General features: G+C 45.2%; 1 protein-coding gene across 5 annotated transcripts in view; it reads left to right on the top strand.

The window, feature by feature from the left end:
- ABLIM1 (actin binding LIM protein 1) overlaps window positions 1–20,927 on the top strand; it is a 191,375-nt gene that overhangs the window by 49,424 nt on the left and 121,024 nt on the right. For all 5 annotated transcript variants that reach the window (XM_047073482.1, XM_047073481.1, XM_047073484.1 and 2 more), the window contains exons 2-3: window positions 654–788; window positions 19,370–19,553. In XM_047073482.1, coding sequence (XP_046929438.1) covers window positions 654–788; window positions 19,370–19,553 — 319 coding nt within the window. The remainder of the gene's footprint in view (window positions 1–653; window positions 789–19,369; window positions 19,554–20,927) is intronic.

The raw sequence follows: 20,927 nt of genomic DNA, 5'->3' as shown, positions 1-20,927 counted from the left end.
CACTGTGTGTATCAGGTCATGTGCACACGGCAGGAGGCTCCTCCTAGGCCTCCAGCGGGTGAAATGAGCTTCCAGAGGAAGGTCGGGGGTGACTCTGGTAGACCAGATGAGAAACTAGCCAGCACATGCTGTCTAATGAGTCAATAAACCTTTGCTGAGCTCCTTTGGGGCATGAGCATTCTGCTGTGCTCTGACCAGCTGGGGGAAGGAAGAAGAATACAAAATGGGGGGAAAACACGAACTGTAAGAAATTGTCCCCATCCTTGAGGAGCTTACAGTCAATAGTGAACTTGCTAGACCAAAATAAAGACATATGACAAATACCTATTACAAAATATTAAACCATACAAGATCATATATTTAATGGCCCAGTTATGTAGTCCTACAGAGGTTTGGGAGGAAGAAAGAGGGTTGCTGGTTCCCAGAGGGCCAAGTCAAGTGTTTTCCCCACTGGACTGTTAAAGCCACAGCTCTCTTATTTTTCAGTGTATCCTCATGATTTTGGCACAGGGAAGGGGCTCAGTTCATCCTTCTTGAAACAACGTGTGGCTCATTGGGTAACATAATTATGCCTATATTTATGTATGCCCGTAATTGACGCCTTTTGTAGGAATGCTTTCTACTCACATGGGTCTCTTGTTGGTTTTTTCCAGTGGCGCACCCTCAGGACCCTCACCACCCATCGGAGAAGCCTGTCATTCACTGCCATAAATGTGGGGAGCCATGCAAGGGTGAAGTGCTTCGGGTCCAGACCAAACATTTCCACATAAAATGTTTCACCTGCAAAGGTATGGTGCTTCCAGCTTCCTGGTCTAAAGGCATGTCACAATCTGTGCTCAACCTCAGGATCCGTCCCTTCCCTTTAACCCCATGCCAGGCCACCAGGTGATACGTGAGTGCTCAAAAGCCCTGGCATCACTTATTTTCTCTAATTTGCTTGGAGCCGACTCATGGGGGAGGCTAAGTCCCCCAAAGACTAATGGTACACAGGCCTTTGAATGTTTACTGAGGGCCCTGATCCTGGGAAGAGGGAGAACAGTAAAAACACAGTTTTGTGTTTTTCCCCTGAAATGAGGAACTCTTACCCCAAAGTCACCTTGTCCCAACAGCCATTATTTACAGAAGGGCTGGTAAGCTTGTAAGATTAGGGTTCTAACTCACTGGGTCCTGTGGGTAAGTGGGGAGCATGTGTGTGCGCATGAGCGTGTGTGTGTGTGTGTGTGTGTGTGTGTGTGTGTGTGTGTCTTGAGAAGTGAGAATTAATCAACAACACTTGGAAGGCCTCCAAGAAGCTAGCAAGTTGAGACTGATTCCCATTAACAAGTCTCCCTTTTGGGGTTTCTAACTGTTGGCGTCTTGGGATGAAATACGCTGCCCTGTTATTCTGGAGCCAGGGCAGGACTGAGCGGGAAAAGAGAGGAAGAGGAGAGTGGCTTTGTGTGTTTGTTTGAGCTGAGGGCAGGTGGGGAGCTCAGGCTGGGTTGAGGGGTACAGGAGGAGGGACAAGACCATGAGCCTTCTCTGTAGCTCCCCCTGCCCTCTGCACACGCTGGCCTCTCTCCTCCTTGGATGAGCATTTCCTTCTTGGTGTCTTCTCACGGTATGAACTCAGCATTGTCGTCTTAAGCGATCCATCCTTGGCCATCTTTGGTAGGTGGACTCCAGGCTACCGAGTGACTATGAAATACATGAAAACAGGAGGGGCAGGGCCTTATCTGGAGTCCACAGCTGATTGTTTCACCGTGGGTAAACTTTTCAGGAGAAAGAGCACTGACAAATGGCTGGGTGAGAAGATGGAAGGGGCGGGGAGGACATCAGTTTAGCTCCCATCGAGCATGATGAAGGGCTGCAATGCGCATTCTATAGAGAAGGATTCTTTAGTCCTTCCGCAAACACCTAGGAGTAAGTACCAGACGTATCATTTTCAGATGACTCAAGTTGGCCATCCAGAAACATCACGGTCTCACCCAGGGTGCTGACCGTGCTGCCACTCCGCGTGGCTTGAGTCTTACCATTGCCACCGAGCAGCTCTGTGATCTCAGGCAACTTACGTCTCTCCGTGGCCCCATGTCCTTATCTGTACAATAAAGAGACTAGACCATGGGATATTTAAGTCATCCTAGGTCCGAGGTTTGCCGATTCCGTATACACATAACAATGTGTATAATAGAGAACCCATAGGTACTGAATTAGAGCCTCCTACCATGTCAGAGAAGAGGTGTTTTCTGGTTACATCCAGATTGGTTAACTGAGAGCCAGGCATTATATTCTGTTTCATTTTTTGCTCATAAATTGCCTGAGACATGGTGCAAGGAGTAGATTTAGATTTGGTTTGAAATAAATATGGTCCACAAACAATGGTGGCTTTGCATGTATTCTGTATTTCTTTCTTTTTTATGTTTATTTTGAGAGAAAGAGTGTGGGGGGAGGGGCAGAAAGAGAAGGTGAGAGAGAATCCCAAGCAGGCACCAAGCTGTCAGCACAGTGCCCAACGTGGGGCTCAGACTCGTGCACTGTGAGATCATGACATCAGCCAAAACGAAGAGTCGGACACTTCACCAACTGAGCCATCCAGGTGCCCTCTGTATTTCTTTTTTCTTTTTTTTTAATTTTTTTTTTCAACGTTTTTTATTTATTTTTGGGACAGAGAGAGACAGAGCATGAACGGGGGAGGGGCAGAGAGAGAGGGAGACACAGAATCGGAAACAGGCTCCAGGCTCTGAGCCATCAGCCCAGAGCCCGACGCGGGGCTCGAACTCCCGGACCGCGAGATCGTGACCTGGCTGAAGTCGGACGCTTAACCGACTGCGCCACCCAGGCGCCCCTCTCTGTATTTCTAATGGAAAGTACCAAGCGTTAGTCTCAGGTCTGGGTTGTCACTGTTCAGCACACTAAGGTATTAGAAGACATGTTTGTTTATCCCCCATGGGAAGCTTCCTTGCTTTTTTTTTCTTTTCTAGTTTAAACCTAAGGGCTGAATGTAAGTTACTTATGTTGGGACATTTTCCCATATACTTTATTTCATACTACATATGTGTTCCTGAAAAGTCGAGTGTTTATATAAATTGAATCATATTTTAGGAGAACTTGCTATTTGTAGGAACTATTTTTAGTTTAACAAAACTTTACTAAAATAAATGTCTTCTATTCCTATAAATTTGTATTTTCCCACACTTGATCTGTCAATGTCTATTTTCCTATGTCCCCAATTCCTGGGGTTACCCTTTTCTTTAATACCCAAAGAAAATGGCGTATGCACCTCATTCCTTATACCCTAGCAAGTCCATTCCTTTTCCCCAAGATTCTAGAGTGATGTTGCCCAAATAGAAATACTCTGCGAGCCATGTATGGAATTGTAAATTTTTGAATAGCTGTGTTAAAAAGGCATAAAGGGATGGGTGCAATGAACCTTCATAGTGTCTTTTATTTATCTCTACATACACAAAATGTTATTTCAACATGTAATTAATATAAAAATTATTGAAATATTTGACATTATTTTTTTTCATACGTGCTTAATCGCACATCTCAGTTTGGACTGGTCACGTTTCAAGTGCTCAGTAGCCCTTTGTAGTTAGTGGCTACAGTATGGGAAGCCCAGCTCTAGAGAGCCCTTGAGATTTGCATTCTTGTGGTCCCCTCTTGCTCCAACTTCTTGCCAATACTAAATTCTTGGTCTCCCTTTTTGAATGCTGCTCCTTGGGCATTGCTTCACCTCACACTGGCCACCATGCCTCTTTATTTCCCAAGATCCCACTAACATAAGGCAGCTGTTTTTGGCAGACTTTACTGAAGGTTTGGGATAATGGAAGGAAGTTATAGCCCAGAACAGGCAAGACTGTCCTGATATTCTCAGACCATGTCCAAAACAAGAAGTTTCTCATTAGCGGGTGCCCCTCCTATCTGTCTGTCTGTCTGTCTGTCTGTCTGTCTATCTATCTATCTATCTATTAACAGACTTTGATTTTTAAAAAAAATTTTTTTTAACGTTTATTTATTTTTGGGACAGAGAGAGACAGAGCATGAACGGGGGAGGGGCAGAGAGAGAGGGAGACACAGAATCAGAAGCAGGCTCCAGGCTCTGAGCCATCAGCCCAGAGCCTGACGCGGGGCTCGAACTCACGGACCGTGAGATCGTGACCTGAGTTGAAGTCGGATGCTTAACCGACTGAGCCACCCAGGCGCCCCTAAACTTTTATTTTTAGGGTAGTTTTAGGTTTACATAAAAAGTGAACAGGAAGTACAGACCGGGGCCATTTCTCATACTTACTCAGAACTTCCACCTGCCACTATCTTGGTAGGTCTTCCTCTCTCTACAAAGACCCTTCTCCCCTCCGTCCCTGGGACCCCCATTTCCTTCTCCCTCGCCCTCCTGACTCCACATTGTCTTAGAGTTTCTACTTCTTATGAATCCATTAGGATGGTTTCCCAGAAGAAACAGAAGTCTTCTCCTTAAGGAATGTGGTCTTCCTTTTAACCCCCGTGGCCCAGACTGCAGCTAAGTCTTAAAACAAGTTTTTTTCTTTCTTCCCATTACATCTAAAGCAAAAATGCCATGTCCAGATGGTGAGCTAATATCCCAGGACAGAGGATTTGGGGGAGAGAGAAGTTGCTAAAACCAGTTGCTTTTGGGCGAGAGCTGGCCAAGTGCAGAGGAAGAACATTCAGGTTCTGACTGTGATTTGGGGGCCAGGCAGAGTTTCTGCCTCAAGTTCTCTCCCCTCCCTCACGCCCTACTCTCCTTCACTCACATACCTTGCTGCCAAAGCCTCATAGTTCTTGAATGGGACCAGAAGTAGCCTTCCACAATTAGAAAGAATGTCCTAAAATGCAGATACCTATGGGAATAAAAAGCAGAAATGAACTCTTTCCCTAGGATTGGGTTTTGCAAGGAGACAGAGAAAGAGGACACCAAACATCTTACATGAGAGCCAGATGTGTATGAAGGTAGGAAAGGGTTACTTTGGAGGAACTAGAGTTCAGAGCACAGACTTAAGCCAGTGATCAGTCCATGAGTTCGCAGGGTTAACTCTAACAGTATCAAGGTTGGTGAGCCAGAATTTTGTCGGTGAACCCATCTCACTCCCTAAAATGTCTGACATCTTGGGATCTGATGGTGTAGGAGTTATTTATCCGATTAGAAAATGTTAACTGGACACATACTCCTTGTGGGATACTATGCTAAGTGCTGAAAATAGGAAGAGACAGCATACCATGTTTGTCCTCGAAGATCTCGTAGGGTATTTGGAGAGACATACAAATAAGCAACATTTATGATACTGGGTAGTAAGTGCTGAGATGGAGAAATAGATAAGAGGCAGAGAGACTCAGGGGTGAGAGGATCGTAGTTGATTTAGAAATAGTGTAGGGTAGCAGCAGGAGAATGGGGGGAGATTTAAGAGACACTGAAAGTTAAGGTTGATAGGATTTGGTGACCGTATGTGAGGAATGAAGAAGGATCCAGGGTTCCAGTTGGACTGCCTGTGTGGACAGATGTCTGCTGCCCACTAAAGAAGTACAGGAGCACTGGACAGGGTAGTTCAAGGCAGAGAGTTCAGCCTCTCTGGGCTACACTGAGGTTGAGGACACATGGTGCATTCAGAGTCCAGTAGGTTTAGCACTCAAGAGGTACATCATGGTTTGTGTTGAGAAGAAGGTTGTTGTTTTTTTAAATTATTTCTTTTTATTAAGTAAACTCTACCCCCAGGGTGCCTGGGTGGACCAGTTGGTTAAGCATCTGACTCTTGGTTTCTGCTCAGGTCAGGATGTCACAGGTTCTTGAGTCCGAGCCCTGCATATGGCTCTGTGCTGACAGTGTGGAGGCTGCTTGGGATTCTCTGTCTCTCTGTCTCTCTCTCTCTCTCTCTCTCTCTCTCTCTGCCACTCCACTCCCCCAGATAAATAAATAAACTTAAAAATAAATAAATTAAAGAAAGTTTCTTCCTTGTATGTCAAAAAAGTAAACTCTAGGGGCGCCTGGGTGGCGCAGTCGGTTAAGCGTCCGACTTCAGCCAGGTCACGATCTCGCGGTCCGTGAGTTCGAGCCCCGCGTCGGGCTCTGGGCTGATGGCTCAGAGCCTGGAGCCTGTTTCCGATTCTGTGTCTCCCTCTCTCTCTGCCCCTCCCCCGTTCGTGCTCTGTCTCTCTCTGTCCCAAAAATAAATAAACGTTGAAAAAAAATTAAAAAAAAAAAAGTAAACTCTACTCACAACGTGGGGTTCAAACTCATGACCCTGAGATCCAGAGTCACATGCCCTACTGACCAAGCCAGCCAGGCTCCTCTGGAAGAAGGATTTGACAGTGTTTTGGCATCTAGGTAGTGGCTGAAGCTAGATGATTGCGAGTGGCATTGCCCTCAGAAAGGGCAATAAAGAATGCCAGGATCTGAAGAAAGTAGAACCAGTTTCCATTTGTAACCTTGGGAAACATACCCACCTGCTAACGAGATGAGGAAAATGTTTCAATTAACAGATAGTTTCTATAATTACAGGAAAAGGAGATCCCCAAAGCTTCTGTTATTCTTCGTAACAACCCAATGGGAGTAAAATACAGCTGCAGGGTTCTGGGCGGTGCTGTGCTCTGTCTTCAGTACTCGGTAGTTGTGTGTCTCGTCTTTTCCAATTAGCAGCGATCATCTCACCAACTTAGAGATTTTTTTCCTTAATGCTCATTCTGATACTGATCCAGTGACATGATAGTTTTTTTTAATTATCACATTGTCTTCATCATAGTTGTAATAATGCTCAACGAGAGAATAAGAAATCCATTTAAATATTATATAGGTAATATTTAGTTAACTATATATTTAATGAATTTTATATTCAATATTTAATTATAATTATATATACAGTTCATCATATTGATACATTACATTGTTTGCTATAATTTTCATTATTTATCTCAAGCATTTGTTTAAAGTAATGCCCTGAATTCATTTTTTCTGCCCCAAAGTTCTAGAGCATTTAGAAAAGATTGAGGACCAGGGGATCAAGAGGGGCCATTGGGCAAATATTTTGTTTTCAGTGTGCCTTTCCTCTACTGTCCTATATGAGATTTTAACTATTCCCTATATCACATTTCTCTCTGAACATTTATCATTATGTAACATACATTACTCATTGATCTTCACCCTCTACTAGAGAGTAAGCTCCTAGAGGGCAGAGATTTTGGTCTGTTTTGTTCACTGCTGTATACCCGGAGCCTCGCACAATGCCCAACATGGTAGATGCTCAATAAGGGGAATGAATGACTGAGTGAATGAACGAAAGAACGATGACCATGTATTTCTTTGGATGAGTATTCGTAAGTGTTTCCAATGGCATAGCTAGTCAACGAGATTGATCAAGTGCTTAACGTGATAAATGTCCTCACCTGGTTATTAGACAATAACATCATCTTCCAAAAAGAAGGGGTGTAACCCCAATGTTTATAGCAGCATTATCAACAAAAGCCAAAGTATGGAAAAGAGCCCAAATGTCCATCGATGGATGAATGGATAAAGAAGACATGGTGTGTGTATGTATATACACACATATATGTATATATATACATATATATATATACACACACACACACACACACACACACACACACACACAACAGAGTATGACTCAGCAATAACAAAGAATGAAATCTTGCCATTTGCAACAATGTGGATGGAACTAGAGTACATTATGCTAAGCGAAATTAGAGAAAGACAAATATCATATGACTTTACTCATGTGGAATTTAAGATACAAAACAGATGAACTTAAGGGAAGGGAAGTAAAAATAATATAAAAACAAGGAGGGGGGCAAAACAGAAGAGACTCTTAAATACAAAGCATAAACTGAGGGCTGCTGGCGGGGTTGCAGGAGGGGGGGCTGGGCTAAATGGGCGAGGGGCATTAAGGAAGACACTTGGGATGAGCACTGGGTGCGCGCACATAGGGGATAAATCACGGGAATCTACTCCTGACATCATTAGTGCAGTGTATGCGAACTAACTTGGATGTAAATTAAATAAATAATGCAATAAAATACAATACAAGAAGGGGTGTGAGCACAGCTTGCTGTCATTGACGACAGAGCTGCGTGTCTGCTGACAGGTAGGACAGCTAAGAGACTGTGCCGAAGGCTCCAGCCAGGCAGCTGTGGGGTAGGTGTTGCTGCTGCTCAGTTTTTTTTATACTGCTCTAGATCCTATGCTTTCCCCTCTGGGTTTGCCTGGGCAGACTGGATATGGGTTATTTTCAGGCCCAAGTAGAAAGCCGATGAAACCCCAGTGAGTAGAATGGAAGCAGTTTCTTGTATCTCCTAAGAGCCGAGGTTGGGCTTTTAATACCTATTTAGAGAATATTAGTCATTCAGAAATTGATTAAAAGGCAGAATTAACCAGCATGCAGGGAAAACCATTCTTTTACAAATATGGTCCCTTCTCACAGCAAACGAGAAACCACTTGTATGCCATCTTTTGTCTATAAAGGACAATCCTTTTGAATTTTGTACCATCTGAAAGTGTTGCCCATGAAGTAAATACAAGGTAGATTTTTTTAAAGAGGTGAGGTTTTGAATTCCAAGCTGGAACAGAATGAGCGCTCATAAGTTCTCCAAAATACGCTGCTTAACTGACTCTTACTGGGACGGAATTATCCAGGGGCCTCTTGTGAGCAGGGGTGCCAGTAAGCCATTTGTTCTGAATTTTCTTTTCAAGGTTGTTTGTACAGCCAACAGCCTTGGAAGATAGAGATAGTGTCTCCGCCTGGAGCAGAGGATAGATTTGTTTGCTGCCTCGTGTCATAGAGATCATATCTGCACCTGGAGCAAAGGTTGGACAGGTTTGCTTGTAGCTCATTATAAAAGATTGGGATTTCCTAAAGCTCACGATTCTTCAGCTGTGACACACACTCATCGCACACGCATTTACTTCTCTTGCTTCTGGGGACTTACGGGGCTTGGAAAACCAGTAAGGGACACGGAGCTTACACTGACTGCTGTAAGTATTGAAGTCTTTCACTTCTGACCCAGGGGTCGATGTCTTCTGCCGGCACCCATAAAACTAGGGCAGGCTCATCTGTTAGCCTCTAAGGCAAATCTCATGTTCTTTATGGTTCTTGACAACTCTCAGTTCACGTCCTTGAAAACTTACTTTTTTTAAAAAAATGTTTAAATGTTTTTATTTATTTTTGAAAGAGAGAATGAGACTGAGAGTGAGCGGGGAGGGGCAGAGGGAGAGGGGGAGACACAGAATCTGAGGCAGGCTCCAGGCTCTGAGCTGTCAGCACAGAGCCCGACACAGGGCTCGAACTCGCGAACCGCAAGATCATGACCTGGGCCGAAGTCGGATGCCTAACTGACGGAGACACCCTGGCGCCCCTTGAAAACTTATTTCTTGAGACAGGGTAGGCTGAAATTGACCCAGCTTGATTGAAAAAGTACACTGGGGCGCCTGGGTGGCGCAGTCGGTTGAGCGTGCGACTTCAGCCAGGTCACGATCTCGCGGTCCGTGAGTTCGAGCCCTGCGTCAGGCTCTGGGCTGATGGCTCAGAGCCTGGAGCCTGTTTCTGATTCTGTGTCTCCCTCTCTCTCTGCCCCTCCCCCGTTCATGCTCTGTCTCTCTCTGTCCCAAAAAAAAATAAATAAACGTTGAAAAAAAATTAAGAAAAAGTACACTATTTCTAAGAAAATGATTTGTACAACAGAGGTTATGGGAGTGCTTATAGAGGAGGGAGGAAAACTGAGACTTTGCGTAGGCATTTTTTTAATGTTTGTTAAACATTAAAGAGAAAGAGAGAGAATGAGCAGGGGAGGGGCAGAGAGAGAGAGAGAGGGAGAGAGAGAGAATCCCAAGCAGGCTCTGTACTGACAGCATAGAGCCTGACTCAGGGCTCCAACTCACAAACCATGAGATCGTGACCTGAGCTGAAATCAAGAGTCGGATGCTCAACTGACTGGGCCCTGCTGGGTGCCCCTCCTCAGGCATTTTTAAAGCAAGCCTTGAGCCAGTTATATGGTGGTTCTTTTCATCTCCTGACACTGAACCCTTAGAGCGCCTCATGCTCAGGCCTCACCTGTTTGTTTGTCTGCTTCCTCGGACTTCCCAGCCTGCAAAACCGTTGTTCATAAGACACCCACCCAGTCTACAGTGTTTTGCAATAGCAACCTGAATGGACGAAGACAGGACATTAATCAGACAGTCAAATAATCATACAAATGTGACTTACCAACTGTGATCAGTCCAACAAAGGGAAAATAAAAAGAGCTGCATGAACAAAGACCGCGAGCCTGCGGCAGGACGATCTTGGTGTGGTGGGGGGGGGGGAGGGGCAGGTGGTCAGGAACGACCCCCTCCTACCCCCACCTCTCGAAAAAGAGCAGTTTGAGCCAACAGATAATGGCTAAAAATCCAGCCACCACTTAATTCCTCCGGGTAATAAAAGTCAACTAAATGGACTTCATTATTCCAAAGAATAGCATTCTTTTCTTACTAAAAGTCCCTTGATCTTTGTGTAAATCAACCCAGGAATGTTGACGCTTGAGGCCTTCAGATCTTTACCATGTGAAACGTTTATAGAGCATCTATCACATACCCATTTGGCGTGCCATTCTGTAGAGGGTTGAGAGGTATATGTGACACGGTACCTACCTCTAAAGAACCTGTGATCTCGTGGCAAGCTATGCGCCTACTAGTGGGACCGTCACTGGCCACAGACAGGTGCAAGCGAGTGGTCCAGGGTCCAGGCGTGCTGAGTCGGGGGCTGCAGAGGCCACCCACAGCTCAGCGGTCTGGATGTTGCCAGGGAGGAAACAGCATCTAATAAAGCATGGACCCTCCAGAAAACTTAATAACCTTCCCAGGACTGGAAGTGGAGCACGTGCTAGTTTGGTTCAGGGGCAGGGGCTGCATTATTCAAGGCAGCGGATGGTGAAGACAGAGGGTGCAGCGAGAGGTGACACTGGCCTTCGTTCAGGCGAACACCTGCCTACAAAAGCAAATGGGACCACGATGTTCCCATTGCCATTTGAAAGATGGCATTTTTAAACATTAATTATAGTAGCTATTCCTTTTCAAAAATGGAATTACTGTTAATATGTTATTTATAGCTACATAGCTTTAAAAAGACTTCTGAACATTGGGTGTCTGTGGAAAAATTTTAAACTCTGATCATGTAAACCCTTCCCTCAAGGTAGCATTGCAGAAATTGTCATATCGGATTATGTTTTAATAGAGACCGTTACCGCATAGCAACATGAGTCTCGGCTCTGTGTTGGAGGATATGGAAAATGCCTCCTTTTGATGGCTTTTAAAAACCCTTTGGCCCCTATAATGTTCAGTTCACCAAGAGAGCCTGTAAACATCAAACTTATTTTTGTTTATTTATTTATATATTGAGAGAGAGGGAGAGAAAGAAAGAGAGAGGGGAGCGGAGAGAGAGAATCCCCAGCAGGGCTGCATGCTGTCAGTGCAGAGCCCGACTCAGGGCTCGATCTCCTGAGCCTTGAGATCATGACTTGAGCCGAAGTCGAGAGTCAGACATTTAACCGACTGAGCCACCCAGGCTCCCCAACATCAAACTATTTTTAAAAAGTTTATCTAGAACTATTAGAAAATTCAGGCTACAACTCTTACTAATGTCAACGAATTGCAATAAATTTTTTTAGGAATTACTCTTTAAAGCCTGGGTTTTGTAAAGGGTCTTGGGATAAACATCCCATCTCTAATAGCACCTTCCATATTTGCCATCTTAGGATTTGGAGATGTTTACCAGGTCAGGATCATTCCACGTTGAATATGTGCGTTTATACAATGCAAGGATCTTTATGGAGTAAGATGGATGAAAATTGTAAGGTGGGGAGTTGAATGTACAGATTCGGGATCTTCTGTATTTCGTTTGTCAAAAGAAAATTGTATCATCTAATTTATATGCTGTAAGAACTAACTCTTTAGGTTTATATCTCATTTCCAAAGTGGAACTTTAGGAAGTAGTGAAATTATGAATTCGGTTCTCTTTCCATTCCGGTGTAATCCCCGTGATTGGACCTAGCGAAAAGGGCCGAGAAAGTGATACGATCACATTGTCCATATCCGAAAGAATAAGGGCGTTTGCCATCGTGGATAGAGAGGCCATTCATTCCATCATAAAAATTTCCCAGCCGTAGAGTCAGTACAGCCTCCTTCAGCTGTTACTATAGCTGTAATCACCTCTGTGGCGAGAGCCGTGAATTTATCTAACCTCCATCTCTTGGTACACATAAAACAAACTTTCCCCCGTCTTGTCCTCCTTAGCTGGAAAAGAGCTGATTATTGATTGGCTTAAAGTAACTCACTGTACACGTAAAGACCATTATTGCCCTGACCTCTTTTTCTTTAGACTAATCCCAGTTTCATCTGCTTTGTTTTTTTCTTAAGCGTTCTCTCCCCACCCTTTAATTGTTCCTCTGGCCACCCTGTGAACCCATTCCAGTTCCTTCTCGTGCGCCTGAGATGGTGGAGTGCTTAGCCAGTCGCCGTCTTACTCTGTGTCATCGGGTCCTTCCTGGTACTGCTAAATGCAAAGTGGGGCAGGGTCTGGTCCTGTATAGAGCACATGTGCATTGGAAGGTCTCTTGATTGTTGGGTTGCAGTTAATATTAGTTGCTAAGAACGTTCAGAGTCCTAAAACACTTGAGAAGTTGGGGAGGGTGGGGTTGCTATCTCGGCACCACTGTCCTGATGCCAGTTAGGTGCTTTCAGAAGTAGGGATAGTGAACTGGGGCGCCTGGGTGGCTCAGTCGGTTAAGCGTCCGGCTTCGGCTCAGGGCATGATCTCGCGGTTCGTGAGTTCGAGCCCCGCGTTGGACTCTGTGCTGACAGCAAAAATAAGATAAAACATTAAAAAATAAAAGAAGTAGAGACGGGCTGGCTCAAAGTCACGCTGAAGTGATCTCTCCTGATGCTTGCCAATTTGGCTCTGCTCACACTGGCCAGACACCTGCACTATGCAATAGAAGGAGAGGGGCAAGAATTTGCCATCTCTCTAAGTATTGTGGAGGACATTAAATGGCATGAGAAATGGTCTTTGCCTTCAGGAAGCTTCTAATTGAGGTAACTGTGCAGGTATAAGGTACAGGACAATAAAGACTGAATAGGAATCAAATGTCAGCAATTGTGCTGAGCCCCTGAGGAAGCACAGTTGCAGGGAATTGAGGAGGCCTCATCGGGAGGTTGAGCCTGACTCTGGGCAGGGGGCCGGAGGGGAGGGGAGGGGTCTGTCCTGCAGGGTCGTGGGAGACCCGGTTTGGAGGAAAGCACTGGTGTTAAGGGAGAAGATGAACATCTGGTAGACATTGAGCGAGAAATACGTTTCTGAATAATATCTGTGTTATTCGAGCTCGTTATAATTAATATTGTTTGCACATGGAATTCCACAAGTGTTAAAAAAACAAAAACAAACTCAACGAGGGGCGCCTGCCTGGGTGGCTCAGTCGGTTAAGCGTCCAGCTTCGGCTCAGGTCATGATCTCACGGTTTGTGAGTTCGAGCCCCACGTCGGGCTCTGTGCTGACAGCTCAGAGCCTGGAGCCTGCTTCGGATTCTGTGTCTCCCTCCCTCTCTGCCCCTGCTCATGCTCTGTCTCTCTCTGTCTCTCAACAATAAATAAACGTTTAAAAAAAAGTATGGTCAAAGATTTTATTAATAAAGAGGTTCCAAAGTCATTTCTTTCCATCTAAAGCTCTTGGCTTATAAGTTCAGACTCTGAATTAAATACAAGCCCTCAAGTGCCTTGCTTTGGGGACTCATTCTGCTATCTGGATTGACCTGTGACTATCTTCTTTCTCAGATATGATGCAGGGGTGCCTGGGTGGCTCGGTTGGTTGAGTGTCCGACTCTTGATTTCTGCTCAGGTCATGATCCCAGGGTTGTGGGATCAAGCCCCACATCGGGCTCTGCCCTGGATGGAGCTCAGGACTGTCTCCCTCTCCCTCTCTCCCTCTGCTCCTCCCCTGCTTGCGAGCTCTCTCTGCTTACTCTCTCTCTCTCTCTCAAAAAAAAAAAAAAAATCCAAGATCATTTAGAAATTAACGTAAAAAAACTATTTAATTATGTTTTTTGAGGCTTGGTATTTGCTTCCAGGATGGTGCATTAGCAAATAGTTATTTCTGGTGAGAATCTGCCCCCTCACATTATTGTTTGAGTCTCTGTTCTGCTATTTTGAGCTCTGGGTTACAGCAGATAGTACTTCTGAGCTTCAGGGTATGGTATTTTCAAACACATGGCTCTCCGTTTCGGAGCAAAAGCAGACTCAATGCGACCCCACACTGTAATGGAATTTTTGTGGTTTGGGAAGACTCTATGTTGAAGTCTACTTTTATATTTTCAATGAAGAAAGGACTTGAGGAAATGGAAATGAATAGAATAACATCTTGGATGAAAAAGATTCTTTTAACATGTAGTTGGAGTAGAGGATAGAGGCAGAGAATGGGAAGTATTTGGTATTCACACCACTAATCCACCATGAAGAGCTTGGGAGGTCTACACCCCGCGTCCATCCCACCCCCAGCTCTAGTGCATGGCGCCCTAGGAGGAGTCAGGAGCGGTGCTGGCCCACGCAGGATAGGACAGGGTTTTGAGGGGTTTTGAGGACAGGGTTTTGAGTGCGACTGGTAAAGCAGCACTTCTGGAGCACATGGTCTTGATCACCAGAAATGAACGGCCACGGCCACGGCCATGGCCCAGCAGCCATGCTGGCAAGTTCAGAGGGGCCCCTCACAGCCTGTGATGGGCTGAGCGCTGGCAGGGTGCCAGACCAAAACCCCATGCCTGCCCTAAAAAAAAAAGAAGAAAGGACCCCACCCCCGCGGCTCCTGGCCCCCAAGTAAAATTCTTGTGTCACCACATTGAAGACACTGGTCCCGTTTGCTTAACAGCCCTCCCTCTCTTGCTGGTATGACTTGATTCAAGCCCCCATGTGAACAGTAGCCCAGCAGAGATGCTCCGTCTGCTGATATAAAAGAAGAAAACATTTGCATTTTACCCCCAAGCCCACCTTTGGGTAGAGTTTTAAGTATTACCTATTCTAAGTTTTTGGCAACGTGAGCTGCTTGACAGGCAGTTGGAATGTGACCGCAATGAGTCTGTTGTAACATAAAATGTTAACTGCTGTTTTTAGAAAGTTGAAGTAGTCGTTGGTACCACAGCCCCGTTCATGCCTCTAAACTACTGTTCTGTTTTCCCCCTTATTTAGCACCTCTGTACTTCGTCCCCCTCCTATTCCATGGGATGTTTACAAACCGGGCAGCTCTCATTAATTTTTTTTTTTTTTTAAGATTTAAGAGCTTAAAACATGCCTGTTACTAATTTCACGGCTTTTATATGAAATTTCTTGGACATACAAATTCTTACCCAGTTCATGGGGTTCAGTAGTTTGCAGACAGTGAATTCAAGAGCGGACGATCGACAAGGCGCATGGCTGATGGTGGCCATGCCATGCGATGGCAAAGCAGGCAGGGTTCAGTGGGGCCTCGACTGGGGCGTGTTTTAAATAATTGATCATTGAGAAAAAAGCAGTTAATCTCTTTCACTGGCGGCTCCTTTTTAATGAAACGAATCTGTGCATTTCCCTGGGCCGATGTTAACTATCAACTAGAACAAAGACAAATTGAGCACCCAACGCTAAAGATCTAAATATATCCTACTGAAGTTTGACCTTCCTAATGGAGACTTTGTGATCATGTCGATGGGAAAGTTTTGCTTTGTGCCATCAGTTAGAAGTATTTGCTAGGCTGTTAGTATGAAACACACCGAAGGGTTCTTAAAGCTTTGGATATTTTTGGTTAGTATATATGCTGTGGAAGCGAGCACTGGATATTTTTGGCTAAAGAGAGGAATCCCTTTGTCAAAGTGTTATTTTCTTTCCTTTTTTAACTTAATTTTTTAATTGTTATTTTAGAGAGAGCGTGAGCAGGGGAGAGGAGCAGAGAGAAAGAGAAAGAGAAGCAGGCTCCACGCGTAACGGAACCTGACTAACGTGGAACCAACTATTGCCCTACTGGTTGTTTCCTGTTGTGTTGTGTTTTGTTTGCTAGTACACTGTGTTATAAAATTATTTATAATTGGTGAAGGCCAGAATCTCAGTAGTGACAGCAAGAAGGCAGAGGAGGGAATGGTTCAAAGGAACATTTTGTTGGGAAAACAAATAGGATTTCGGGGGGGTAGTTGAACATTTTGGTATTAAGAGTGGAGAATGAACAGTGCTGGCATGTTACTGAAAGAAGGACTAGAAGAAGAACAGAAGGTTATAGAGAGATGACGTAGAAGCAAGAGGATGGACTTTTTTTTTTTAATGTTTATTTATTTTTGAGGTAGATAATGAGCAGGCGAGGGGCAGAGAGAGAGGGAGACACAGAATCTGAAACAGGCTCCAGGCTCTGGGCTGTCAGCACAGAGCCCGACACAGGGCTTGAACTCACGAACCGTGGTATCATAACCTGAGCCAAAGTTGGATGCTTAGCTGACTGAGCCACCCAGGCGCCCCATAGAGTATGTTTTTAAAATGCCAGGCTTGAGATAGGCATGCTGTCCATGCCCACTGGGCAGCGAAAAATAAGGGTCTACAGGCTTGGGGAAGACATCAGAGATAGAGACATTGGTCCTTTGCACAAAGTCGTTGTTGAAGCCTATGAGAGTAGATGAGATCTGTTCCCAGGGTGGCCTTCTTCTAGAGGAAGGAAGTAGCATTCATGGCAGTTACCTGCGTCTAAGGGCCTGGCTAAGGGGACTGAGAAGCTGTGTCAGAGGAGGAATAGCGAGTAAAGACCTTTGATGACCCCTGCCTGTGAGCCTTTCTTCAAATGCTGGTTTCCTTGTGTGTAAACCACCAAAACCAATGACACGATTTGATAAGCCAGTTTGGGCCACTGCTTTGAATTTAAGAACTAGGCCATATCAAATCTCAAAGGGGTTCAGAGTTCAGTTGTAATTTGGCAACTCTCAACAGAAGTTACAAAGTCATTTTTTAAGACTACATTAGGATTATATCGACTAGGACCTTTAAAGGAGGGTCCGTGTCAGTTTCACAAGCCCATGTGACGTAGAAAGGCTGCACCAAGTACAGTGAACTTCTACAACATTTACAAGCAGCTCTGAAGCTATCTTGACAATCTGGATTGGCATAAAGATCACCCTGTTGCCACCGGATCTTTCTTTTTATAAAGGATCTGTGAACTTTTATTTTATTGTATTTAAAAAAAATTTTTTTACATTTATTTATTTTTTGAGAGACACAGAGACAGAGCACAAATTGGGGAGGGGCAGAGAGAGAAGAAGACACAGAATCAGAGGCAGGCTCCAGGCTCTGAGCTGTCAGCACAGAGCCCAACGCGGGGCTCGAACTCACGGACCGCGAGATCATGACCTGAGCCGAAGTCGGACGCTTAACCGACTGAGCCACCCAGGTGCCCCCTGTGAATTTTTAAACATACCCAAGGTGATTGGAGGGGAAAATAAAGAGAGTTACCAGTAGTCACAATCATTATTTTGTCACTTCTCATGGCTTTAAGAAATACCCACGTTTGCAAGAGCGAGAGAGTCATCAAAACTGCTGATGCCGCTGAGGAGTGACATCGCGGGGAGCTTGCCAAGTTTGATGCCGGATTCAAGTTACTTCACTATGTTCCTAGTAATACCTTAGATACCACGGTTGAAGATTCCTGAAGAAGAATCAAAAGGAGTGAAGATGAGGACTCTTACCATAAAATGCTCTGTCATCTTGGGGGGAAAAAAGATATGTACGTAGAGCAATATTGAAGAAACCTCTCTGGGGCGTTCTGTGAACCCCAGGATTGTGTTTGTTGCCGTTGAAGGAATGGGCGGTCAGAGTGCAGTCGGTCCATCCCTGAGCTCCTCCCACCCGGAGGACCCGTTTGTTAAGGAAGAAGCAGGTGTGTGAACAGTGGGGGCACTGGCAGGTTAGAGGAGGCAGCAGGTGGTGAACGAGCTGTTTTCCAGGTAATGTGATCAGAGTCATATTTATAGGGGTGGTCATTTTCAGGCATGATGGACTCAGGCCATCATCTTGGGTTACTTGATTATAAATTGCAAAGAAAGAGGTCGTAGCTGTGGAGTGTTGATGTAAACAAAGGCTGATGATTCCACAGCGGAAAGCTTCTTTGTGGCTTCTGTGTCACCTTGAAAATCTCTAATGGCTCGGAGTAGGAAAGATTGCTACCGGAGGGGTGGGAGAGTAGGCACCATATTCTGGCAGAACCTCGCTGTGCTCAGCACTAGGTCGTCCGGAGGCATTGATGAGTCACGGGAACTAATTAGAGGAACACTGCAGGTGTTCCAGCAGGATTCTTAGGAAAGCAAGTTTAGTGGTCGAGCTCCCCTTCTCCCTGCCCACTGGGTGCCTATTCCAGCTGCTTGCAGGAAGAATCAGGAAGAATCCGGGATTCTTTGCCTAAGGCCCTTAGCTGTATGGAGTCACCCAACCCTGGGCATCGAGAGGTTGAGACTGGAGGTTCCCGGCCATGGCTGCTGCTTCCCAGGCCTTTGACAGTGCAAACTCTTTACTCTCTGGGTCAGCCTTGGGCTTTATTTTTGGACAAGTGGCCGTGCCCTCTTCTGGTCTTGTCTCAACACGTAGGCCACGCCCAAGCCCCTGGCACCCGGGGACCTGCTTCTCTGCACCGTGTCCATGGTCCACAGCTGCGCAAGAGACACCAAAATCCGGATGCAGTAAAGCATTCCCTTTTGCGTGTACTGAGGTCCTGAACGATGGTTTTATCTTGGACATGTTCCCTTTTCTTCCCCCTTTTGCCTGTTCATTTTTATCTCTCCCTATAATATATAAACAATCGACTTACCCTATTTACCGCACAAAGAGAAAATTAAACGTCCAAATTATTCATAGCTGTGGCAAAGTATTTCCAGAGTGTGAAAAAATGGACTCAGACATTTCTGCTGCTGCTTTTGGTATGGTGGGAATTTATTACTCAGCCCAGTAATCGTCTTGGCCCAAAGCGAACAGTTGTGTGGGCCAGCAGTGGGTCCCTTTCCTAAATCACTCTGCCAGAGATACCTTTGTTCCTATTCGAGACAGCGTGAACCAACGGCATCTTTCCATCAGAGACAGATTATCTCTGAATCTTAGACATACCGCACAAGTCGTTGAGACCCAGCCAATGAATTTTACTCGTATGAGATATTCCATCCCTCCCGAAAGGAGGGATACGAAATGGGAAGGAGGCAAGAGAGAACTCAGAGCCCCACAATAAATAGCTCTTTGTACCAGTCCCCTCCCCTCACCCCAGCCCACTGAGATCATGGAGTAAGTTCGCAGCACGCAGTGGAAGGCATTTGCTGCCCGGCAGCGTGGCAGACGATGACCAAATGTGAACTTGTCTTTCCACAGTGTGCGGCTGTGACCTGGCACAAGGGGGCTTCTTCATAAAGAACGGCGAGTATCTCTGCACCCTGGACTACCAGAGGATGTATGGGACACGCTGCCATGGCTGCGGGGAGTTCGTGGAAGGAGAGGTGGTCACTGCCCTGGGCAAGACCTATCATCCCAACTGCTTTGCGTGTACTATCTGCAAGTAAGTGGGGGCTCCCCTAACGGAGAAGCGCTGGGTTCTGCTCTTCAGGCCTGGGATATACGCCTCTTGTCTGGAGTTGTACCGTCTTGACATACTCTTTTTCTGATGTATCCTTAAAGTTTTTAAAAAAATCTTCCTATTATTTTATCAGTCTTAGTCAAAAAAGTAATTTAGTTGGGAAACTTTACCCGTGATGTCCTCTGCTAAATAATAGGACTGATTTTAAGGGGCTTGAAGGCAACTGGAAAGTGGCTCTAGGTCTTGAAACTTTTTTACATTTATTATTATTATTATTATTATTATTATTATTTGAGAAACAGAGTGAGACAAAGCGTGAGCGGGGGAGGGGCAGAGAGAGAAGGAGACACAGAATCTGAGGCAGGCTCCAGGCTCTGGGCAAGCGGTCAGCACAGAGCGTGATGCGGGGCTCGAACCCACGAACTGTGAGATCATGACCTGAGCTGAAGTCGGACGCTCGACCTACTGAGCCACCCAGGCACCCCTAGGTCTTGAAACTTTTTGAGCAGTGAAAACATTAGGAGGAAATAGCATAACTGCTCGGAAAGATAAAGCTGATTTGGAAGAAGAAGCTCATATGGGTGTGTGTGTTTGAAATAGTCTCCCTTATAGCGGAGCGAGGCAAACTCTGCCCCGTGTCCCAAATGAGACCCAATACCTGTCTCTGTAAATGAAGTTCTATTGGGACACAGCCACCCCCGCTTGTTTCCAGATGGCTGCTGATGGGCTGTGTTTGGCTACAGGGTCAGAGCTGGGCAGTTGTGACAGACTCCATAGGATCTGCAGAGTCTAAAAAATTATTTGCCATCTGAACTTTCAGGCGGAAACGTTTACCATCCCCTGTTCTCTAGGCTTCTATCGCCTGGCAAGGTTAAATCTTAGTTGCCCAAACCAGCTTGGTTACAATGATCAGTCAGAGAGAAGAAGGCAAGTATGTGAAGTGTGAGTGGGGAAATGTGGTTTCATCGCTGTGTTGTGTTGAATGCTACACATAATTGAGCTTAACATGACTTCGATTCCTGTGCGAGGAGAGTCACCAACAAGGGTCAGCTACTTTATGGATCGATCCTAGTCGGGCAGCCCCATTCCTTTTAGTGTGGTGCTGACTGCTGTGTGGTCCAGTTCTGTGGCTTTGTTAAAAACTACAGTTCAGAGGAGGTGAATTTGCTTTGTTTTTCAACATTTCAGGTTTCTAGGCCAGACAGATGTAAACTCTAAAAAAGGTAAACTTAGTTTTATATAATTAACCAACAAGGTAGTACTCAGAGACAAATCCTAAGATTCAGATGCAATAGTCATGGTGAAATTATTATTGTAACTTTTTATAGCCATCAGTCCATTTCTCAATTATATTTT

This window comes from Lynx rufus, unplaced genomic scaffold, assembly GCF_022079265.1.
Source record: "Lynx rufus isolate CCGP_SWC_20201006 ecotype Redwood Valley unplaced genomic scaffold, mLynRuf1.p SCAF_11, whole genome shotgun sequence".
Classification (NCBI taxonomy): Eukaryota; Metazoa; Chordata; class Mammalia; order Carnivora; family Felidae; genus Lynx; species Lynx rufus.
The sequence above is the reverse complement of the archived record's forward strand: the minus strand, read 5'-3'. Positions and strand labels throughout refer to the sequence as shown.